This window comes from Palaemon carinicauda, chromosome 6 (assembly GCF_036898095.1).
Source record: "Palaemon carinicauda isolate YSFRI2023 chromosome 6, ASM3689809v2, whole genome shotgun sequence".
Taxonomy (NCBI): domain Eukaryota; kingdom Metazoa; phylum Arthropoda; class Malacostraca; order Decapoda; family Palaemonidae; genus Palaemon; species Palaemon carinicauda.
Window position 1 is genome coordinate 22,852,580 of NC_090730.1, and position 20,203 is coordinate 22,872,782.

Consider the following 20,203-nt stretch of genomic DNA (forward strand, 5'->3'; position numbering starts at 1 on the left):
AGAATGAAATTTTAATCACTGACCTGCAAATAAAAACAGAACCCTGGAGATATATATTGTAAAATTCTAATTTATAATTTGAATTACTGTACTTTGAATGGGTGTACTAACTTAAACTATCATCTCTTAAATCTTAAGGATATGGATGGTGGGTCTTTATCAGAGGCTAATAGTCTTTCATTGCAAATACACCTTTTATATGGTTATCAGTACTTTATAATACATCATTCATATGGTTATAAGCACTTAGTTAGTAGGTTGGCCAGGGCACCAACCACCTGTTGAGATACTACCTCTAGAGAGTTATGGGTCTGACTGGCCAGAGAGTATTACATTGGATCCTTCTCTCTGGTCACGGTTCATTTTCCCTTTGCCTACTCACACACCAAATAGTCTGGCCTATTCTTTACATACAGTATTTTCCTCTGTTCTCATAGACCTGACAACACTTTCCTATTGGTGTGGGTAGAAGAGATCTTTAGCTATGGTAAGCAGCTCTTCTAGGAGAAGGACACTCCAAAGTCAAACCATTGTTCTCTAGTCTTGGATAGGGCCATTGCCTCTATACCATGGTCTTCCACTGTTCAGTATTGGATTAGTTATTTTTTGTTTGAGTGTACACTCTGGTACACTTTTCTATCTTATTTTTCTTCATTTTGTTTTGTTAATTTTTTTTATAGTTTATATAGATATTTATTTTAATGTTACTGTTCTTAAAATATTTTATTTTTCCTTGTTTCCTTTCCTCACTAGGCTATTTTCCATGTTGGAGCCCTGGGCTTATAGCATCCTGTTTTTCCAGTTAAGGTTGTAGCTTAGCAAGTAATAATAATAATAATTATTATTAGTTTAAAGAAACTTAAGATTTATATTTCTAGACTCCCGTGAAGCTCACCCAAAAGTTTTATTCTTAAATGAGAAAGGAAAATAGGAGCAAGGTATAGTTAAGGAAGATGAATAGCCATGCCATCAATATTCTATTTTAAAAACGATGGTTCTTCTTTGCTTTGCAGATAATTTCATTTTAAACCACATATATTTTATATTTCTTAAACAAAGATTTGTTATATAAACAAGACATTTTTGTAAAGTCAACCACAGTGTATGATATAGAGTAGTTTTGTTCTGTGAACTAAACCAGAATATTAGCCTTTCCAGTTTTTTCCAGTCCCAGATTGGTGCTTTCTTGTCATCCATAATTTATCACTGCAGAAACTAATATGATACTTTACTCATACTTCTTCAGTTGCAGTGCATAGACAAAAGAACAATTCTGAGAGTTTGTCCTCCTTGATCAGTCTTGCATATTTCAGATCTTTAAATATTGTACATGGAACTGCAATACTGTCAAACGAACAGCTTTCCTGCTTCAAATAAAGTATTTGTCATTAAATTTTTCTGTTGTTTGATGGGAGGAATTTGCCAAAATATATCATAGTCTTTAACTTTTCCTTTACGATGATGCTTTATGATTCTATCACTGGCTTTGGCATTCTGGTTCTCATTGTATTAATATTTGTTTAACAGTAAACAAGGAACTGACAGACAATACCAATGTGTTAAGATAATCAAGTACCCCACCTATGGGTAGGATAGAAATTTATTACCCATAGTCTGTATACATTTATATCTAGATGACTTAAATGATGTATTTCTTCCTGAGGAAAAGAAATTGAGCTTTTTAAGAACTTGTAGTAATTAAGATTTGATATTTTTATAGTTTTTTTTATAGCTACAAATTTGGACCCCTTTTTTCCTTCGCTAAATCAAAGATTTTGGGAAGGATATGTATTCATCCATCTTTTTCGTCTGTTTGTTAGTTTATTTGTTTGTTTGTTTGTTTGGGAGAAACTTTACACGAAAGCTACTTTACCGATTTTGACCAATCTTTGTAGTCATGTGAGGTATAATTTAAGGATTAATCTGTAACATTTTGGGTAAAGCACATTAAAGTACAAGGACGCAGTAATTCTTTGAAAATAATTGCTTGTATTAAACCATGTTAGGATACTGATAGACAGTGATATTAGATAAGTTCTGTGTTTTGGTCACTAATTTTTACAATGTTTTTATATTTGTATTTTTGCAACCTATTCAAATAATTAGGTTTCAGTTATAACAGCCCTACTCCTATAAAAACTTTAAATCATATTTTTATATAATTTCCTTAGCGAAGAGTTGGGAACTGTATTGTGTTAGATGTACTTATCATAGTAGAGGTAGAGTATTTCCATTACCTTAGAAACCAACAAGATTTTGTGAAGTAGGAGTTGATAGGATATTACTAAAAGAATATGGGTAGCATGGATTAAATAGAGAGATATTGCCAGATTACTGGCAAATAGATGTGGCTTTTAGGAGATAAATAAAGAAATATGTTGGTTACGCAAGGCTACACATTTATAGATTTTCAGTCAATACAGCTAATAAATACCAAGTTCGTAATTGTCTGTCTAATTATTATTTAGTAAATTCCTTGGAAAATATAAATATCTTCTTGAAGAAATTAGCATTATATAAGATACAAACCTTGTCTACAGTACAGTAGTTTATCGTGATGAAAAAGTAATTTTCCATTTAAATACAGTATTTGTGTATTATTTAAACAGAATTAGTTTAATTTACACTTAGTCATTATGGTCAAACACTAAATACCAGAGTAATTATTGTAGTTTTTCTCAGTACATGTTTAGTCAAGGTCACAGTTGGGTTATACTATAGAAACACACCCACTGAGTTCATTTAACAAAGGTCTAGCACTTCTGTGATTGCTAGTCACTTGTCCTTCAAAGTCTAAAATTCTTTTGTAAAGTAGATGCTCTAATGAAAGGTCACTCAGAAATATTAAAATAAAAACCTTCCTTATAGGTGCAAAAACACTTGACTTTAACCTAACTAGAATAATTGGCAATTCATATTATGGACTCAAAATGGTCAGGAAATAAAGGATTATTCAATATTTTTTCCAATTTCAGTAGTAATCCTGTGTTGTTCTTAGGGAACCACCTTGCTGATAGCTCTTTTCATCATTTTGGATTAGTGGTAATTGATCTATTTGAGAGTCAAGGTGTCCTAGAGTCATTTATGTACTCTTAATGCATTCACAAATAAGTCTTAACAAAATATGTCAAAGAATCACTGTTCTTGAAGTGGACAGGTTAAACTATTCTGTATTATAATATTATTGTTGTTTGGAACCAAATGTTCCAGACTGTCTTCATGCCGAGGAACATTATTGTGGTCACTAAAGAAATTATTAATATATTTATTGTAGGGTGCTGGGAAACATATTGGCTCTCATATTAATCCTGAGGATACTACTGAGGAAAATGTACAGGACTGTGCTGGCAGCGTGGAGGTGGAAATTTTGTCTGGTGTCTCACTTTTTGATCCTCAGAAAAGTCAACAGGAGTTTAAACGATTGGAGCAACAAATACTGACTTTGTCAGAAGAGGAATTTATGGCTGCAGTAGATCAAGGTAAGATTGTGAAGGAATTACAGGATCATTATGTTGTGTATCATAATAAAAAGGTAAGTTTCCTCATATATAAACTAATTGTATTTTACAAATAGTAGAGGCCATTATAAGTTTTTTCTTTGTCAACAGATGACTATCCGGCATTGCTGGCATCTCTTCGCAGTGATTATATTCCAGTTTTGGAATACTCAGCCCTTTTTCTAAAGGCAGCACGTAGAGGTAGCAGAGGTATAGCACTTCTCTTAGCAACTCGAGTAAAGGATCTCTCTGTTCGTGATGAATATGGTAACTCTGCAATATGCATGGCAGCTGAACAGGTTGGTTGTTCTCACATATTAACTGTGACTTATACTGTTGGATTTTATGCTTATAATGAAATGTACTTACAGTTTTAGATATAGGAGGTGCTCGGGCTACGAATGAGATCCTTTCTTATGATACGTCGGAAGTCGATTTTTGTTGTAAGATGTATTTATATAGAGAACATGCTGTACATACATACATACATACAAACAAACATACATATTCAATATGTATAGTATACATTATTAAAAGAGAGAAAACAATCCCTTATCATTCATAAATTACTATACCCTATAAATAAAAATACCTGTACCCTATATGGCAGTGTACCTACACTTATACAGTACTAGTAGACAATAAGTAATACATACAGTACAACAATTTCTTACCTACTGTATATTCCTATGGTTGGCCTACCCACTGCCATCAGAAGTATCCCTTACACTTTCCAGACAGTGCACAGCAAAAGATAAAAAGGCACAAAAATATCCAAATAAGAACAGCACCAAAATTCCAAATGCGTATCATAAACAAAGATGTTGAAATGGATTTTTTCAAAAAAATACCTTGAGGTAGCCCGTTCGTAACGGCGAATTGTCAACCTTTGTAACCCGAGGACTTCCTGCATGTAATATTAAGCTGTTGGTGTGACCTCTTCCACATCAATTCCTGATATTCAACGTCCAAAAGGACAAAAACTATGTGATCGATGGTTGATCTTTTATAAAAATTTTCAAAAGACTAAACACAGGAAATTGAAAGAGTGAAAATGAGTGCAAAGGTAAGGTGTCGGAAAGTACAATACAGTGAGCCCTCGCTACTTCGCGGTTCGACCATCGCGGATTCACCACTTCGCGGATTTTTTTCATAACCCATATATATAAACATATCGCGGATTTTCCGGAAATTTCAAAAATACCGCGGTATATGAAGACCCCAAATACGATATTTCGTTACCTGTAATTCCATTAATGCTGTAATTAGTAATATATGCTCTTACTGATGGTTCATTGCATTACATATGACATATAATTCAGTACAGAAAGAAATAAAACACGAAAAGAGAATGTGATCATACGATAATTCAGTACTGTATACAGTACGTAGTAAAATTAAATCGAACATGAAACGCAAATCAGATGCAGTCATACCATATTAGAATGGTGTAAGCTGCTGATGGCTACTACTGTACTACAAATGTAATGGATGTGCATCTTTTCCATGAATCTTTTGTATGTATACGTACGTAGTACTGCATCCAATATTCTTTGTTGCAAAAATCACATCTCGAATAAGCGTACATATCCTACAACAAAACAAGCGTAAAATAGCGTACGTAAAACTGTACTGTATACGTAGGGTACCTTGTATTTGAATTGGTAACTACTACGTAGCATATAAGACGGATTGTGATTGGTTCAAGCTCTGATAGTTGACGAATCAGAACCCAAGTTTTGTAATCTAGCCTGTGATTGGTGTTTTGACCGCTTCTCCAACCTCCAGCATCTTTTCGCGGCCACTTCGTTTCCCGCTCTCTCGTCGTGTAGATGCTGCTACGTTATTGTGAACTTTAATCTGTGCTGTGCGTGACTGTTTCAAGTTGAACTTTTTGTTGAACTTTCTGTTTAACCCCTACTGTACAATGGATCCCAAGCGTTCTGCTTCTGCTAAAGCTGGTAGTGAGCCTAAACGCCACCGAAAGATGATGACGATTGCTGAGAAGGTGATGTTAAAAGAAGGCAGAAGTTACGCGGCCGCAGCCCGCCATTTTGGAGTGAACGAATCCACCGTTCGCTACATCAAGAAGGACGAGGCGAACATTAGAAAGACGGCTACCATCACCTTTAGCAGATCAGCGAAGCGAGTCGTTACCACGCGTAATAAAACGATCGTACACATGGAAGGTGCTTTAGCAGTGTGGATTGCCGACTGCCGGAAGAAGAACATAGCCTTGGATACGAACACCATCCGAACCAAGGCTTTGAGCTTGTATGAGAATTTTGCGGCAAAGGAACCTCAAGACGACGATGGCAACCATGCTGAAGAAGATGATGATGTACATGAACCTCAACCAGGTACATCCACTGATTCCCAGCCTCAGAAACAACGTTTTTCCGCCAGCAAAGGATGGTTCGCGAAGTTTCAGAAACGCTTCGGCCTGAAAAGCGTTTCCCTGCATGGCGAGGCTGCTTCGGCTGACACTGCCGCTGCTGAAACTTGCGTGAACGAGACGTTCAAGAACATTATCGCTGAAGGTGGATACAAGCCGGAACAAGTGTTTAATATGGATGAGACCGGCTTGTTTTGGAAGAGAATGCCGTCGCGAACTTTCCTGTTTAAAGAAGAAGCCAAAGCCTCTGGCTTTAAAGCGTTCAAAGACCGCGTAACCCTCGTGATGTGTGGCAATGCTGCTGGATTTTTGCTAAAGCCGGGGCTTATTTACAAGTCGAAAAATCCTCGCGCTTTGAAAAATAAAAATAAGAATCTCCTTCCCGTGTACTGGATGCATAATAAAAAAGCATGGATTACGAAGATGCTGACCTCCAACTGGTTCTACCAGTGTTTTATCCCGCAAGTCAGTAAATATCACTTAGAGAAGGGCTTGCCATTTAAGATCCTTCTCCTTATGGATAACGCTGGTGGACACGCAACTGACCTGTTGCATGAGGGCATTCAGGTTGAGTTCCTGCCACCCAACACCACGTCATTAATTCAACCGATGGACCAGGGGGTTATCAGGGCGTTCAAGGCCCTCTACACGAAGAATACCTTGACGGACCTCGTTGCGTGTGTGGATGCTGCCCAAGAAGATGAAGATGAAAATTTCAATTTGAAGGCGTACTGGCGGAAGTACACAATAGCCACGTGCCTGCAGAACATTCAGAAGGCACTGCAAGAAATGGAACCTGCAACCGTTAATGCGAGCTGGAAGAAGTTGTGGCCCCAGATTGTTTACGACGACGAGGGATTTACACCTTCTGAAATTCAACACTCTGCAATACGCAAATCTGTGCAGTTGGCTGCGATAATTGGAGGTGATGGGTTTGGCGACATGACGACTGAAGACGTCGACGAGTTGTTGGACTGCCATTCCCAGCCGCTAACTGACGCAGACCTAGAAGACCTGATGAAATCGGCCAGTGAAGAAGATAGTGAAACGCAGGAAGACCCAAGAAAATGTCGAAGAAACGGGCTTAACATTAGAACGGCTTGCCAAGTTCTGCAACCATGCGAAGGAGTTGAAAGAAATGTCGCAAGAGTGGGACGAGGATATGGTTCGGTCTATGCAATTCTGCAACAAGATCGATGACGACATGACTCCCTACAGGATGCTCTTTGAGCGAAAAAAGAAGCAGCGGCAGCAACTTCCGATCACAATGTTCTTCCAGCCTCGCAAAAAAGAGCCAGTTCCTCCTGCTACTATGCCTTCGGAAGAAATTGAAGAAGTGTCCCAGGAAGAAATTGAAGAGGTGTCCCAGGAAAAGACACCTCCATCTGAAGAGACGTAAAATACTATCATTGGCTGCACAGTAGAAGACATCATCAGCTTCATCATCATCATTTCTACTGTGCAGCAAAGTCATCGCCATCATCATTCAAGTTTTTCTTACACTTCTTTCGTGGTGAGTACAGTAAACAATCTTTATTTTTTACTTTGATATTCTAACATTTTAATATTTGTGCCTGTTTTAGTTTAGTATGCATTAAGTTAAAGGGAAGGTTTTAAAAGTCTGAATATACACGTTGTAACCTATCATTTTTTTTTGTTTAAAATTTACATTTACGTATGTAAAACAACTCTCTCTCTCTCTCTCTCTCTCTCTCTCTCTCTCTCTCTCTCTCTCTCTCTCTCTCTCTCTCTCTCGTAAATTGTTTTCCTGCTTTGCTACGTATGTACTGTATGATTTTATCTAGATATGGTAAATAATATTTGTAATAACATATTTTCTAAAAGCTTTTACTGTAATATCATTATTTATCACTTTCATCATGCGCCTTAAATGCCTTCGTTTGTTTACTGAGCGTGGTTGTTTACTGAGCGTACTTTATGACGGCGCCGTTTCAGGCGGCGTCATAAAGAAAAACATTTCATTTGGAAGTCCTTAGAAAAATTAATTACAGTAAAACATTGGTAATAACAAAATCAACATACTGTACTGAATAATCAATATAATCGATGCAAAAACTAACCTATACACAGATGTGTAAATGCGCTTGTTTCTTCATTATGATCAGAGATAAACGTAAACAAAACATTGGTTGCCATTTTTTATCGTGCTTTTTGGCGTGTTTAGGAAACGCATGATATAAAATCGCCTTTAATATTTCTGCCTGTTTTAGTTTAGGGTACTGTAGTACATGCATTAAGTGTTCTGTACATTAAAGGGTAGTTTGTTAACAGTACTATGTACAAGGGAAGGTTTTAAAAGTCTGAATATACATGTTAAATAAATACGTAAATATGGTGTCACTACTTCGCGGATTTTCACCTATCGCGGTCAGGTCTGGATCCTATCTACCGCGATAAACGAGGGCTCACCGTACTGTATACTGTAATGTTACTGATGATACTATTATAATTATCGTTTATTTTTATAGCCCATTGAAGTAGAAGATGGAATAGGTATAATTACCAGGTTACAGCACGTAGATAAATCATATTGCGCAAAAGACGACACAAGTTGCGTCATGTTTCAAGAAAACGCATAGGCTACGTCGAATCATCTGAACAAAGACACCGATCACTTACAGCACAGTTAAGCTGTATTTTAGTGATATTACTGTACATATATTACAGTAACATACACTACAGTATCTGCGAGTGATAGATTACAGTATTTTATTACTGGATAGGACTAACTGTTTTGTTATACAGAACTGTAAGGAAATTATACACTGTAAAGAATAAATACTGTACTCAACTTTCCTGTGGTGAAAGAAGTTGGAGATTGCATATTAAATCCTCTCAAAAGCGATCAAAATGTTAGATCAACAGGGAACACCACCGTGCGAAATCGCTACAAAAATAGGAATGAGCGCCATCTTGGATACAGCGCCATCTAGATACTCAATAGTAGTATGGTAAGAAGGGTAACCTTGATAACGGCTCCCCTTCTATTTTTGCCGCTCTTTCCCCTCGAAACGAAAACGCTTTTCGGGGTGAATAGCAAAGATTGCTATGTGTCGTATCAAGATATATATCCCCTGTTATCATGCGATATCCTTAAGAGAAATTTTAAGGATATCCGTGCCAGGAGTTAGAATTCTGGAGACCTAAAGGTTAATTCTCTGGGAATATCACTGTAGCCAAATATCCCTTAGAAAGCTACCTATAGGAACCTTCCATCAGGACGTTATGGCTATCTCACCCAAAAATAGATTTTTGCTTCGCTCAAAATCCGTTACTTAGCACAATACTGTACTGTAGTCTTATTGTGTCCAGTATGTAGTGTACATATGTGCACATGTACTGTACACTGTACATATGATAATAAACTGTGGTAGAAACAGTATTTACTGTGTTAACCATCAGCTCGAGCACTGCTCATGGCAAGGGGCAGTGACTTTAGGTTAGGAGGTAGCCCACCCTAGTGCAGCCTATATTCGCTTATTGCACCTATGTCTGTAACCTAACCATCGCGTAAAACGAAGGCCAACTGTACTAAAAACTATGTACCTTTATATCCTAAAGTAAAAATGATAGTACAAGTAATAATAATGTCTTATATCAATTAAAAAGGAATCCTTTGGTACATACATATACCAAGGCACTTGGTATAAACTTATGATAAGAACAGTTTTTCATTTACTAATTTTGTTCTTTTTCATCCTTTTCTAATGTTATTCTTTTATAGATTTTTTTTCTAGTAAAATTACACTGCACTACACACTATATATCAGAATCTGATGCAATCCAGGATATTGCATGATCAGCTATTATTTTGCTTGATTGCTCAAACAGTAATCATAGATTGGTTTGTTTAGAGGAGCATGCTTCCTTAAAAAGGAAATTATTCTGTATGATATGTATTGACATTATTTTGGAAACTACAGTTATACCTTGAGATATGAGCTTAATGCGTTCCGGGACCCTAGTTCGTATGTCAATTCGCTCGTATCTCGGATCAATTTTTTCCCATATAAAATAACTAGAAAATAATTAATCCGTTCCCACCCTCTGAAAAAACACCTAAAATTAGTATATTACAGTGGAAAAACATGTTTTTAATTGTTCTAATTCACAGCCTACGCTTACAAAATAACAATATCTATGTACTGGTTATGATCTGCGATAAAATGTGACGTTATTATGGAGTTCTTACCTTCGAGACAGATGGTAGCTCGGCTAACGGCAGTGTGTGGTGAGGAGGAGGGAGAGAGAAAGGGGAGGAGAGAGACTTGACAGCAACATGTTTGGTACGCTACACTTTTGTAACACTACGTAACATAACTTAAACTTTAAATCTAACTTAAAGGAAATTAGCTTACTGTACACACACTTGGAAATAAATGTTCATCTTTCGTGACACTAAACTTAATTCTAATTTTGTTGTCATTTTATTTTTAAGTTTCTTCTTCCGGCTTGGCTCTTTTTGCCTCGCTTTTTGACTCCCTTTCAACTTCACTTTTTGCTGGCCTTTTTAAAAGGAACCTATCTAGGGATGTTTGCTTTTGTCTCCCCTACAAAATGTTATGAAACTGACGTACACAAGTGTCGTCACAAAAGGCTAATGCACGACCACCCGCCAACTTGTCCGGGTGCCTCTTTTCCATAAAATCAGAAAACTCCTGCCACTTAGCTAACATGTCTCTGATTTCCTCCGTAGAAAAGCGATCCTCCTCTTCCACCTCCTCCTCGCTAAATAGCTCCTGCAACACCTCCGAATGTTGCATCTCCTGGAGCTCTATCAATTCCTGTGTCTTGAGCTCTTCCTAATGCTCCTCGACAAGGATGTTCACGTCCGCCTCGTCTACCTCCAGCCCCATGGACTTTCCAAGAGACACGATTTCATCCACCACAATAGGTTCGGGTTCATCAGGGTCTGGCGTATCGAACCGTTCAAAGTCCCTCTCAATAATGGAAGCTGGCCACAATTTCTTCCATGCTGAATTAAGAGTTCTTCGTGTGACACCCTGCAATGTATCGTCAATAAGTTTTAAGCAATGGATGATATTGAAATGTTCCTTCCAAAATTCACGAAGCATGAGATCGGTGTTGTCTGTGACATCGAAGCATTTCTTAAACAAATGCTTTGTGTACAGTTTTTTAAAGTTGGAAATTACTTGTTGGTCCATGGGCTGGAGGAGTGGCGTGGTGTTGGGCGGGAGATAAAGGACCTTGATGAACCTGTACTCATCAAGAATCTCCTCTTCGAGACCATGAGGGTAACCACGGGCATTGTCGAGAGATCACGAGACATTTCATTGGCAGGCTTTTCTCAGCCAAATATTTTTTGACTGCCGAACCAAAGCACAGATTAACCCATTCTGTGAAGAAATGCCGCGTAACCCAAGCCTTAGCATTAGGGCGCCACATCACTTGTAGTTTTTCTTCCAAGATCCCTTGGTTCTTGAAAGCACGTGGGTTTTCTGAGTGGTACACCAGCAGTGGCTTGAACTTACAGTCACCGCTGACATTGGCACACAAGGCTAGAGTAAACCGGTCCTTCATGTGTTTATGGCCCGGTAGTCTCTTCTCCTCTGCCGTGATGAATTTCCTCCTGGGCATATTCTTCCAGAAAAGGCCAGTTTCATGACAGTTGAACACTTGTTGGGGGATGTATCCTTGTTCTGCGATAACTGCGGCAAAGGTTTTGATGTAGTCCCCCACGGCTTTCGAGTCTGAACTTGCTGCTTCCCCATGCCTCACAACCGAGTGTATCTCAGTCCGTTTTTTCAAATTATCCAACCAGCCACGACTGGCTTTGAAGGTTTCCGCTGCCGTCGAAGTCTCTCCTCTCTCAGCTGCTTGCTTTCCTTTCAAGTCATTGTGGATTCTGCTGGCCTTTTCACAGATGATCTTCTCGGTCACGCTATCTTCCGCCAACTGTTTCTCCTTTCTCCATATTAAAAGAAGCCTCTCCATCTCGTCATGAATATCACTGTGCAGCTTGGAAAGGATGGTTAGTCCTTTTGAAGGCTTGGTGCTCTTTATAGCATCCTTCTGCTTGAGGATGGTACTTATTGTTGATGTACTCCTCTCATATTGGCGAGCCAGCTCAGTGACTCGTACACCACTCTCATGATTTTCGATTATTTCATGCTTTATCTCGATTGTCATTATACGCTTTTTCTTTTCACTACCCTTGTTTGCACTCGCTTGCTTAGGACCCATTACTTATTCACTTAATTCTGTACTGATTAACGCAAAAAACACGTAAAAAATGCAAACACTACAGCTGATCCTCGGAGATAACTTTATGTGATGGAGATCCTACGGCACACCTAGCGGCCGCATAAGGAACTGTCTTGTATCTTCGTATCTCAAATTTGTCTCGTATCTCGGGGCAAAAATTTCCTCGAAACTTTCCTCGTATCTCAAATTTCTCGTATGTTGGGACACTCGTATGTCGAGGTATTACTGTATACAGTAATACCTCTAAATACAAAATTATATTTGTTCCTGAGTGGCTATTGTATCACATTTTTTTTTTATAATGATGGCATTTTTACATGTAAATCACCTAATTCGCTCCAAGCCCTACAAAAACACCACATTAAGTTTTATAATAAAACTATAATCACAATGAAATACAGCCAAATATATTTGAATCATTCAATATACATACCTTAATTGTTAATACCTGTCAATGTAGTTATTAGAACATAATGCAATAATAAATGGAAAATAATACTACTGTATATGTCTAGTAAAGGGATTTTGACGAAGGAAAAATCTATTTCTGGGGAGAGACCTGTGACGCCCGGTGAAAAAGTCCTTCTTTGTACTTTTTCTGATATAAATCTTCCAAATATACCAGAGAAAATTAAAAGCATGGAATGCAGAGGTTACAACCCTCGCGCGAGCACCTTGTTGGTGTCGTATATCTAACAAGGGCGTTTGTAAAACACTATTCACAGGCTGTCTTCCATTTAGATAATCCCTTCATCAAAGGGGGAGGGCCGTGACAGGCCCTAGAGAATACAGTTGGGTTACCCTACCGACACCTACCACTCGCGCTCACCAGGTCATCCTTCTGCAAGAACATATGGCTTGGCAAGGAAAGGGTGGGTCCGTACAAAAATAACCGGGAAGGGTTTCACCGGGCGTCACAGGTCTCTCCCCAGAAATAGATTTTTCCTTCGTCAAAATCCCTTTTCTGGGTCGACCTGTGACGGCCGGTGAAAATGTACCAGAGAATGCCTTCCAAGCCCAATAAATTAATAACATAATGAGGAGAATACAATCACCATGTACGACAATAATATGATATAATAAAGTAATCGTCCAATTACCAACCAGCCAAATGACATAGGGAACGAAAGGTTAAATAATAATGACGACAAGGAACCAACTGAGTGTCGAATCGCAAAAGGCATCAAACCTTACATGTCTAAGTATATCTAAACATTAAAGGAACGGTAACTACAATAACAGTTAAACCATAGGAATTAAACATGGCAAATATCATAGGGCTAACAAACTACCAAGGAGAGCGGCGACGTGGTGTGAGTGGCGGGTAGGAGGGAGAAGAGAAGAGATGGAAGAAAGGAAGAAGAGGAGATTAATGAGGAGGGATAAGGCTCCCCTCTGCCATCGTCGGGTATTTAAGGGCCTATAAGATCTTTAGATATTGGCGTTTGACAACCATAGGGGATTTCCAACCAGTATATTTTTTAAAATCATCAAAGTCGCTGTTCTGGAAGTCATTGTTGGAGGCATCTACTGTCCATATATCATGAGCCTGGGGAAATGATTCCGGATTAGTATGTTTAATGAAGTAGAGGATTTGTTGCCTGATACCGTGAATGGAAATAGTACCTCCTTGTTCCCTGATAACCAAGGGGCCAGACGAGCGGGTGGCAGTTCTAGCTAAAAAGGGCCTTGAGAGTGTGACTGTACACGGAGAAAAATCCTGGGGATGAAGAATAACCTTCCGAGGGGAGCACCTATTTTGCGGATCCTCATTTTTTAGCTAGGAAAGCTTTGTCTGGAAAAGGAGTACTTCGGCTGAAGGGAGGAAATCTATGTTTTCCGGGTTTCGTGAGAGAGCTGCTAGTTCTGATGTTCCATCACCTGAGGCCATAGCCGTTAGAAATAAAGTCTTCCTAAGAAGAGTGATATAAGAGCAGGATTCATTGTCCGTGTCCATCGCAAGTTTGAGAACACCGTTCAGAGACCAAGAGTCCTTTTGTGGCCGAACCGAAGGTCAAAGCCTAGCACATGTTTTTGGGATTGATGAGAAATAGGAATCAGCTAGGTTAATGTTGAACCCAACAAGGAAGATCTTCTTCAAAGCTGACTTGATGGTGGTTAAAGTGCTAACTGTTAGGCCTTTGTCAAATAAGAACCTCAAGAAAGAGATGGCTAAATGCGGGGACATACGAGTATGGTCTGCACTCTTAGGGGACCTGCTAGTTGTTAACGGCCGAATCATATTGGCGAATTGTCGAGTCCCTTTTGTCCCATTCGATAAAGAGATAGTTTTCCGGTTCAATGTTCGCGTCTCTACGAGCTGCCAACTTCCTGTAGTCCACAAAGTTAGAGTTTTGGCTATCCTTGAGTAATCTGACACAGTGAGTTTGGATTACTCGGGTCAGTTTGAGGAACGGGATCCGGATGGGACTGAGTTTCAACTCGAGGAGGAGAGGAAACCAACTGTTCTTGGCCAGTGAGGTGGTACTAAAGCCACTGCGCCCCGGAAGGAGCGTAGTTTGTGTAAAAGTTTTTAGAAGATTCCCTGGGGGAGATAGGGAAATCTTCTTCTAATGGTTCCAATCCCGGGGTAATGCGTCCATGGCATAAGCCCGAGGGTCCAGGGTTGGGGTTACATAACAAGGAAGTTTGTGATTCATCTGAGTTGCGAATAGATCTACCTGGAGGCCTGGAACGAGCCTGAGTATCCACCGGAATGAAATTATGTCTAGAGACCATTCTGACTCCAGTGGATCCGTCCTGGATAGTGAGTCCGCTCTCACATTCTGGCCTCCCGCTAGGTGAGGTGCTGACATGAACCAGTTCTTTTCTGTTGCCCAGGCGAAGATAGTGACCAGGATCTGATTCAGGTTGGGTGACTTGGATCCTCCCCTGTTGACGTAGTGTACTACGTCTGTGCTGTCTGACACTACTCTGATGTGGGTTGACCTCGGAGGAGAGTCTCTCTTCAGGGTCAAGAACACTGCCATGGCTTTGAGAACAATGATATGGGACTGTTTCATGGCGAGTGACCAAGAACCTGAAACATATGATGTTCGGAGTAATCCCCCCATCCACTTAGAGACGCGGCTGTATGGAATGTCACTTGTGGAGGTGGGAATTGTAGAGGAACCGATTTGGAGAGGTTCTTCGGTTCGGACCATGGGCGTAGTCTCATTTTCAAGACAGAGGGGATCTTCGAGACCTTGTCTCTTATAGGTACTGTAGCTCTCTTTCTCCAAACTCGATTGATGTCTTTGAGTTTGGCTTTTATTAGGAGATCTGTTACTGAAGTGAATTGGAAAAGGCCGAGGATACTTTCTAAGGTTCTTTGGACACCTGTTTGTGTTTGAGAAAATTCTTGATCTTGGAAACTATTCCTCTTACCTTTTGGAAGGGAGAGACAACATGTGCTTCGAAAGGTCCCACTGAATGGCTAACCATTCTAAGTGGCCTGATGGTTGCAGGCGAGATTTTTTGGAGATTGACCCGAAATCACAGGTTGTCGAGAAATCGAAGTAATTCCTTCGTAGCTCTGTTGCCTTCTATGGCCGGCCGGGCCCAAATGAGCCAACCGGCCAGATGAGCAATGATCTGTATCTCTTGGTTCCTGAGTTGTTCTAACACTGTCTCTCCCAGTTTCGTGAATATCCTGGGATCAATGTTGAGGCCAAAGGGCATGTCTTAAACACAAAGGCTTTCCTGCTTAGGCGGAAACCCAGATAAGAAGAGAAGTTTCGAGCTATAGGCGCAAGATAATAGTCGTCGGTAAGATCGACAGAGGTGGTGACGGTCCCACGGGGAAGTAAGGTCCGTACCTGAGAGATAGTCAACATCCGGAACTTGTCGCAGAGAATGTAAGAGTTTAGCTTGACAAGTCCAGGTCCACTCTCAATGCCGACAAGCCTTTCTTCGGAATTGTGAACAGGCGGCTTTGGAACTTCAGTGATCGATCCCGTTTGATTGCTTCTTCTTGAGTAACCCTGTGGTGTACTCTTTCAGGATGGGAGTGGATTTCTGGGAGAAGGTCACTGGTGGAGGAGGAGGACCTTGTGGCCATTTTCACCTCAAACCTTTACAGATTATGCTATGAGCCCACAGACCGAAGGTCCAATGGTCTCGAAAGTGGTAAAGTCTACCCCCTACCGGGACCACCGCGTTGTGAGGGAGTGAATCTAGGTACTTTCCTTCTCCGAGCCCCCTTTTCCCTAGGTCCGTCTCGATGGCGAGACTGTCTTCTTCTCCTGTAGCTTCCTCTCTGGTGTCCACGAAAGGAGCCTGAGGGTTCGGATCTAGGGCTGTATGCAGGTAAAACATCCCAACGGGGTTGGGCTGTGTACCTGGGGAATCAGTGAGGTAGACCACCTGATGAGGGGGATTCGGATGCATAGACGTCGAATCAGAGGAAGGCTGTGATGACGAGTGGGTAACCGACTATCGATTCCTGTCTGATAGAGGCCTCAGACAGAACGTATTTCCCACAACTAACCCGATCAGACCATCAAACGTGTAGGTCGAATTGGAAGGGCAGATCTTGGAATTATCGTACCCCCCAGACTGACAACATCCTGGTCCAGACAGATCGGGCCTGCCCTTTAGGAAATAATACTGTTACCTTCGGTACCTTGTCTAACCTAACCAAGGCAATCTCTTTCAATCGAACGAATCCGTTGAATGGGAATTCTAGTACCTGGGAGTAAAATCTAGGTCCCCCAGAGGGAGGACGTCTATGCCATCCAGATTTATGGTACCATCTATATATGGAACATGTAAGGCAAATCTCTATGCGTTGTTTTTATCGAAGGAGGTTACTTCGATATGCCTGGGGCTGTAGGGGGAGACATCCGAGTTCCTGAACGGATCCGACTCACCACCATACCTTTGAGCTCCGTCATAGCCCCTTGGTTTTCCCTAGAATGTGTTGCTTTTAGCAGTCACGGTTTATGCAGGGTAACATGAACATCAGGATCCTTTAAGGGTCCTAGGTCGGTGACGTAGGTAATTGCAAAGCTGAAGGCTCAAAACTCATCCCCACCTACCTGCCCGTCCATGGTGTCGTCGTCCAACCTTAGAGAGGACACTCTGAGGAGATAGGGACCTCTAGATGGAGCATTTCTTCCCAACCTTAATACCCAAGGGCGGAGAGCCTCTCTTGCAGGCCAGAGAGATTCATCATCATCCTGACGGGAACCATGTAGGCGAACCTTCTGTAACAGAAAGGGGACATAAGTCTGGATGTTCCTTGAACTTTGGTTAGTGATCCTATTCACAGGCTGGGATCATCTGTATAACTCATAAAAATCAATTTTAAAGAAAAGTCATTTAATGTACTATCTTTTGGGGTATAGTTCGACACTTGTATTCATGAAATGTGACACTGTTGGCGCATTCGCCACAGGTTGGCCACCCCTGACTCAGACGTTCAGAACCGGGTCTAACATTATTTACTGGATATTAGTATTCTATTGATTCATCTGTTCACTGACCAGAGTCTCAAGGAACAGTAGATAGCCTCTCATGGCATGGTTGGTCTCGACCCGGCCCTTCATTAGAAGGGGCCAACGTTCGGTTCCCAGTACTGAGTGGAAACTTATTTCTATTTGAACACTATGTTGTATGGATATTTATCCATATTTAGGCATAGTTAGAATTGAATATGCATAAATATAGGCATAATGAATTTATTTCCATTTGAACACGATGTTGTATGGATATTTATCCATATTTATACATAGTTAGAATTGAATATGCATAAATATAGGCATAATTAATTCATTTCTATTTGAACACGATGTTGTATGGATATTTATCCATATTTATACATAGTTAGAGTTAAATATATGCATAAATATAGGCATAGTTATGTTCATATATTTTTATTAGGACTTTCAAGAATAGCTAATGAATATTACCAACGCAAATTCAAAGTGTCATTAAAGTAAGTACAGTTTACTTTGTATTCATGTTAAATCCTTTCCTTCACAGCTAAAACAAAAGATTGGCCACCCGTGGTCTGAGTGATCTCTGTCTGTACCGGAGCTCCGGTAACAATCTCCGGTACAAACAAAGGTCCGTCATAGTGACAACGTGAACACCAGAGGAAATCTAATATTAACCTCAATGCTGATCGCCTGTACAATATCCGGTTAAGACGGAGATTCGATGAAAAGGATCGTAATAACGATATTGTGATTATTCATGAAAAAGGGTTCATACCCTGATTCTGATCGTCTGATTGATCTCTGTTTGTACCGGAGAACCAGTGACAAAGGTCCGTCATCGTGAAAACGTGATCCTCAGCGGTACGATAACATTCTCTAATACTGAATGTCTGTGTTATCTCCAGTGAAGCCGGAGATTCGATGAAAAAGGGACCGTAATAATGAAACTGTGAAATCTTCATCGGTATCACATTGTTAACTCCGGTTCTGGACGTCTGCTTGATCTCTGTTTGTACCGGAGATCCGGTAGCAAAGGCCCGTCACCGTGATATCATGACCGTCCCCGGTACGATAACATTAACCTCAATGAATGTTTGTGTTATCTCCAGCGAAGCCGGAGATTCGATGAAAAAAGTTCTGGACGTCTGCTTGATCTCTGTTTGTACCGGAGATCCGGTAGCAAAGGCCCGTCATCGTAATATCGTGACCGTCCCCGGTACGATAACATTAACCTCAATGAATGTGTTATCTCCAGTGAAGCCGGAGATACGATGAAAAAGGGGGCCGTAATGGTGTAATTATGATCAAACATGACAAAGGTTCGTGTGTAAAAGGCTTCAGCCGGAGTCCGAGTGCCGGATTTCACCGTTGCACTCCAAAAATCTGCTCTGGTACGATAACTAGTTCTCACCCAATGAGTATCCATTATAGTGGAGCATAACTCAAGGCGGAGCTAAGCATAACTCAAGGCGGAGCTAAGGGTGTCGGTATAAAACGACCCCAATTAATGACTCGTACACTAACGTACCTATTAATAGTGTTAGCTATATTAACAGTAACCACATCAATAAAAACGTTTATAATATTAAACGTACTATCATCAACTCTGATACTAAGAGGAGGCCTGAATAACTCGTGATCGTATAAAAACGGAGAACGGGAAATTCACCTCTCTTACTCGAGCTAACAAAGAAAACGAGAGAAGGGATAACTCATATCTGTAGAACAGGGAACGAGCACTCTCTGTTTTCGCTCTGAAGGTTACATAATAAAAAACTAACATCACACAATAAAATAAGAAAATTAATAAAATTGATTGCTTTTTCTTAGTAATTGTAATAACCAAGAACGAAGAATAACGACAACGTAACAAATAAACAAGGATATAGTCTAAATCGAAGCCTCTGAGGCGAGTACAAACTAACAGACTAAATCGCTAAACTTAATTTGCTATACTTTAAACCGCTATTCTTTAAATCGCTATTCTTCGTAGGTCCAAATTGGACTTGCAAGCAAATAAATACCATAGTAAAAACTAATAAAAATTAATGATAACACAAAAAGGCCATAAAACATAAGTGATATAACCTAGATGACAGAGTACCAGATGGGCAAAAATAACTAGAATATTTACTGAAGCGAACATAACCCAAAATGGCTGCCTATACCTTGGCAGGACAATCGCTTCCAAAACTAAAAACCACCATATTGGAAACAGAACAAATGCCCGGTACTGTCAAAAGCTGCCAAAACAAACTATGGTACTTAACATTGGTAAGGGTGAAGTAGCAACGTCAGTCATGTTGAAATAACGAGAAACTCTTCGAAAAAACACTGTGCCCAAAAAACTTAACTTGTTTGCAAGTCCAAAATCAGAAGGATGACCTGGTGAGCGCGAGTGGTAGGTGTCGGTAGGGTAACCCAACTGTATTCTCTAGGGCCTGTCACGGCCCTCCCCCTTTGATGAAGGGATTATCTAAATGGAAGACAGCCTGTGAATAGTGTTTTACAAACGCCCTTGTTAGATATACGACACCAACAAGGTGCTCGCGCGAGGGTTGTAACCTCTGCATTCCATGCTTTTAATTTTCTCTGGTATATTTGGAAGATTTATATCAGAAAAA

The 20,203-nt window shown here is 40.1% G+C and overlaps 1 protein-coding gene across 1 annotated transcript in view; it reads left to right on the forward strand.

Moving 5' to 3' along the window:
- LOC137642907 (uncharacterized) overlaps nucleotides 1–20,203 on the forward strand; it is a 44,797-nt gene that overhangs the window by 21,681 nt on the left and 2,913 nt on the right. Inside the window, exons 4-5 of the mRNA XM_068375771.1 lie at nucleotides 3,275–3,479; nucleotides 3,609–3,796. Of these exons, the coding sequence (XP_068231872.1) occupies nucleotides 3,275–3,479; nucleotides 3,609–3,796 (393 nt within the window). The remainder of the gene's footprint in view (nucleotides 1–3,274; nucleotides 3,480–3,608; nucleotides 3,797–20,203) is intronic.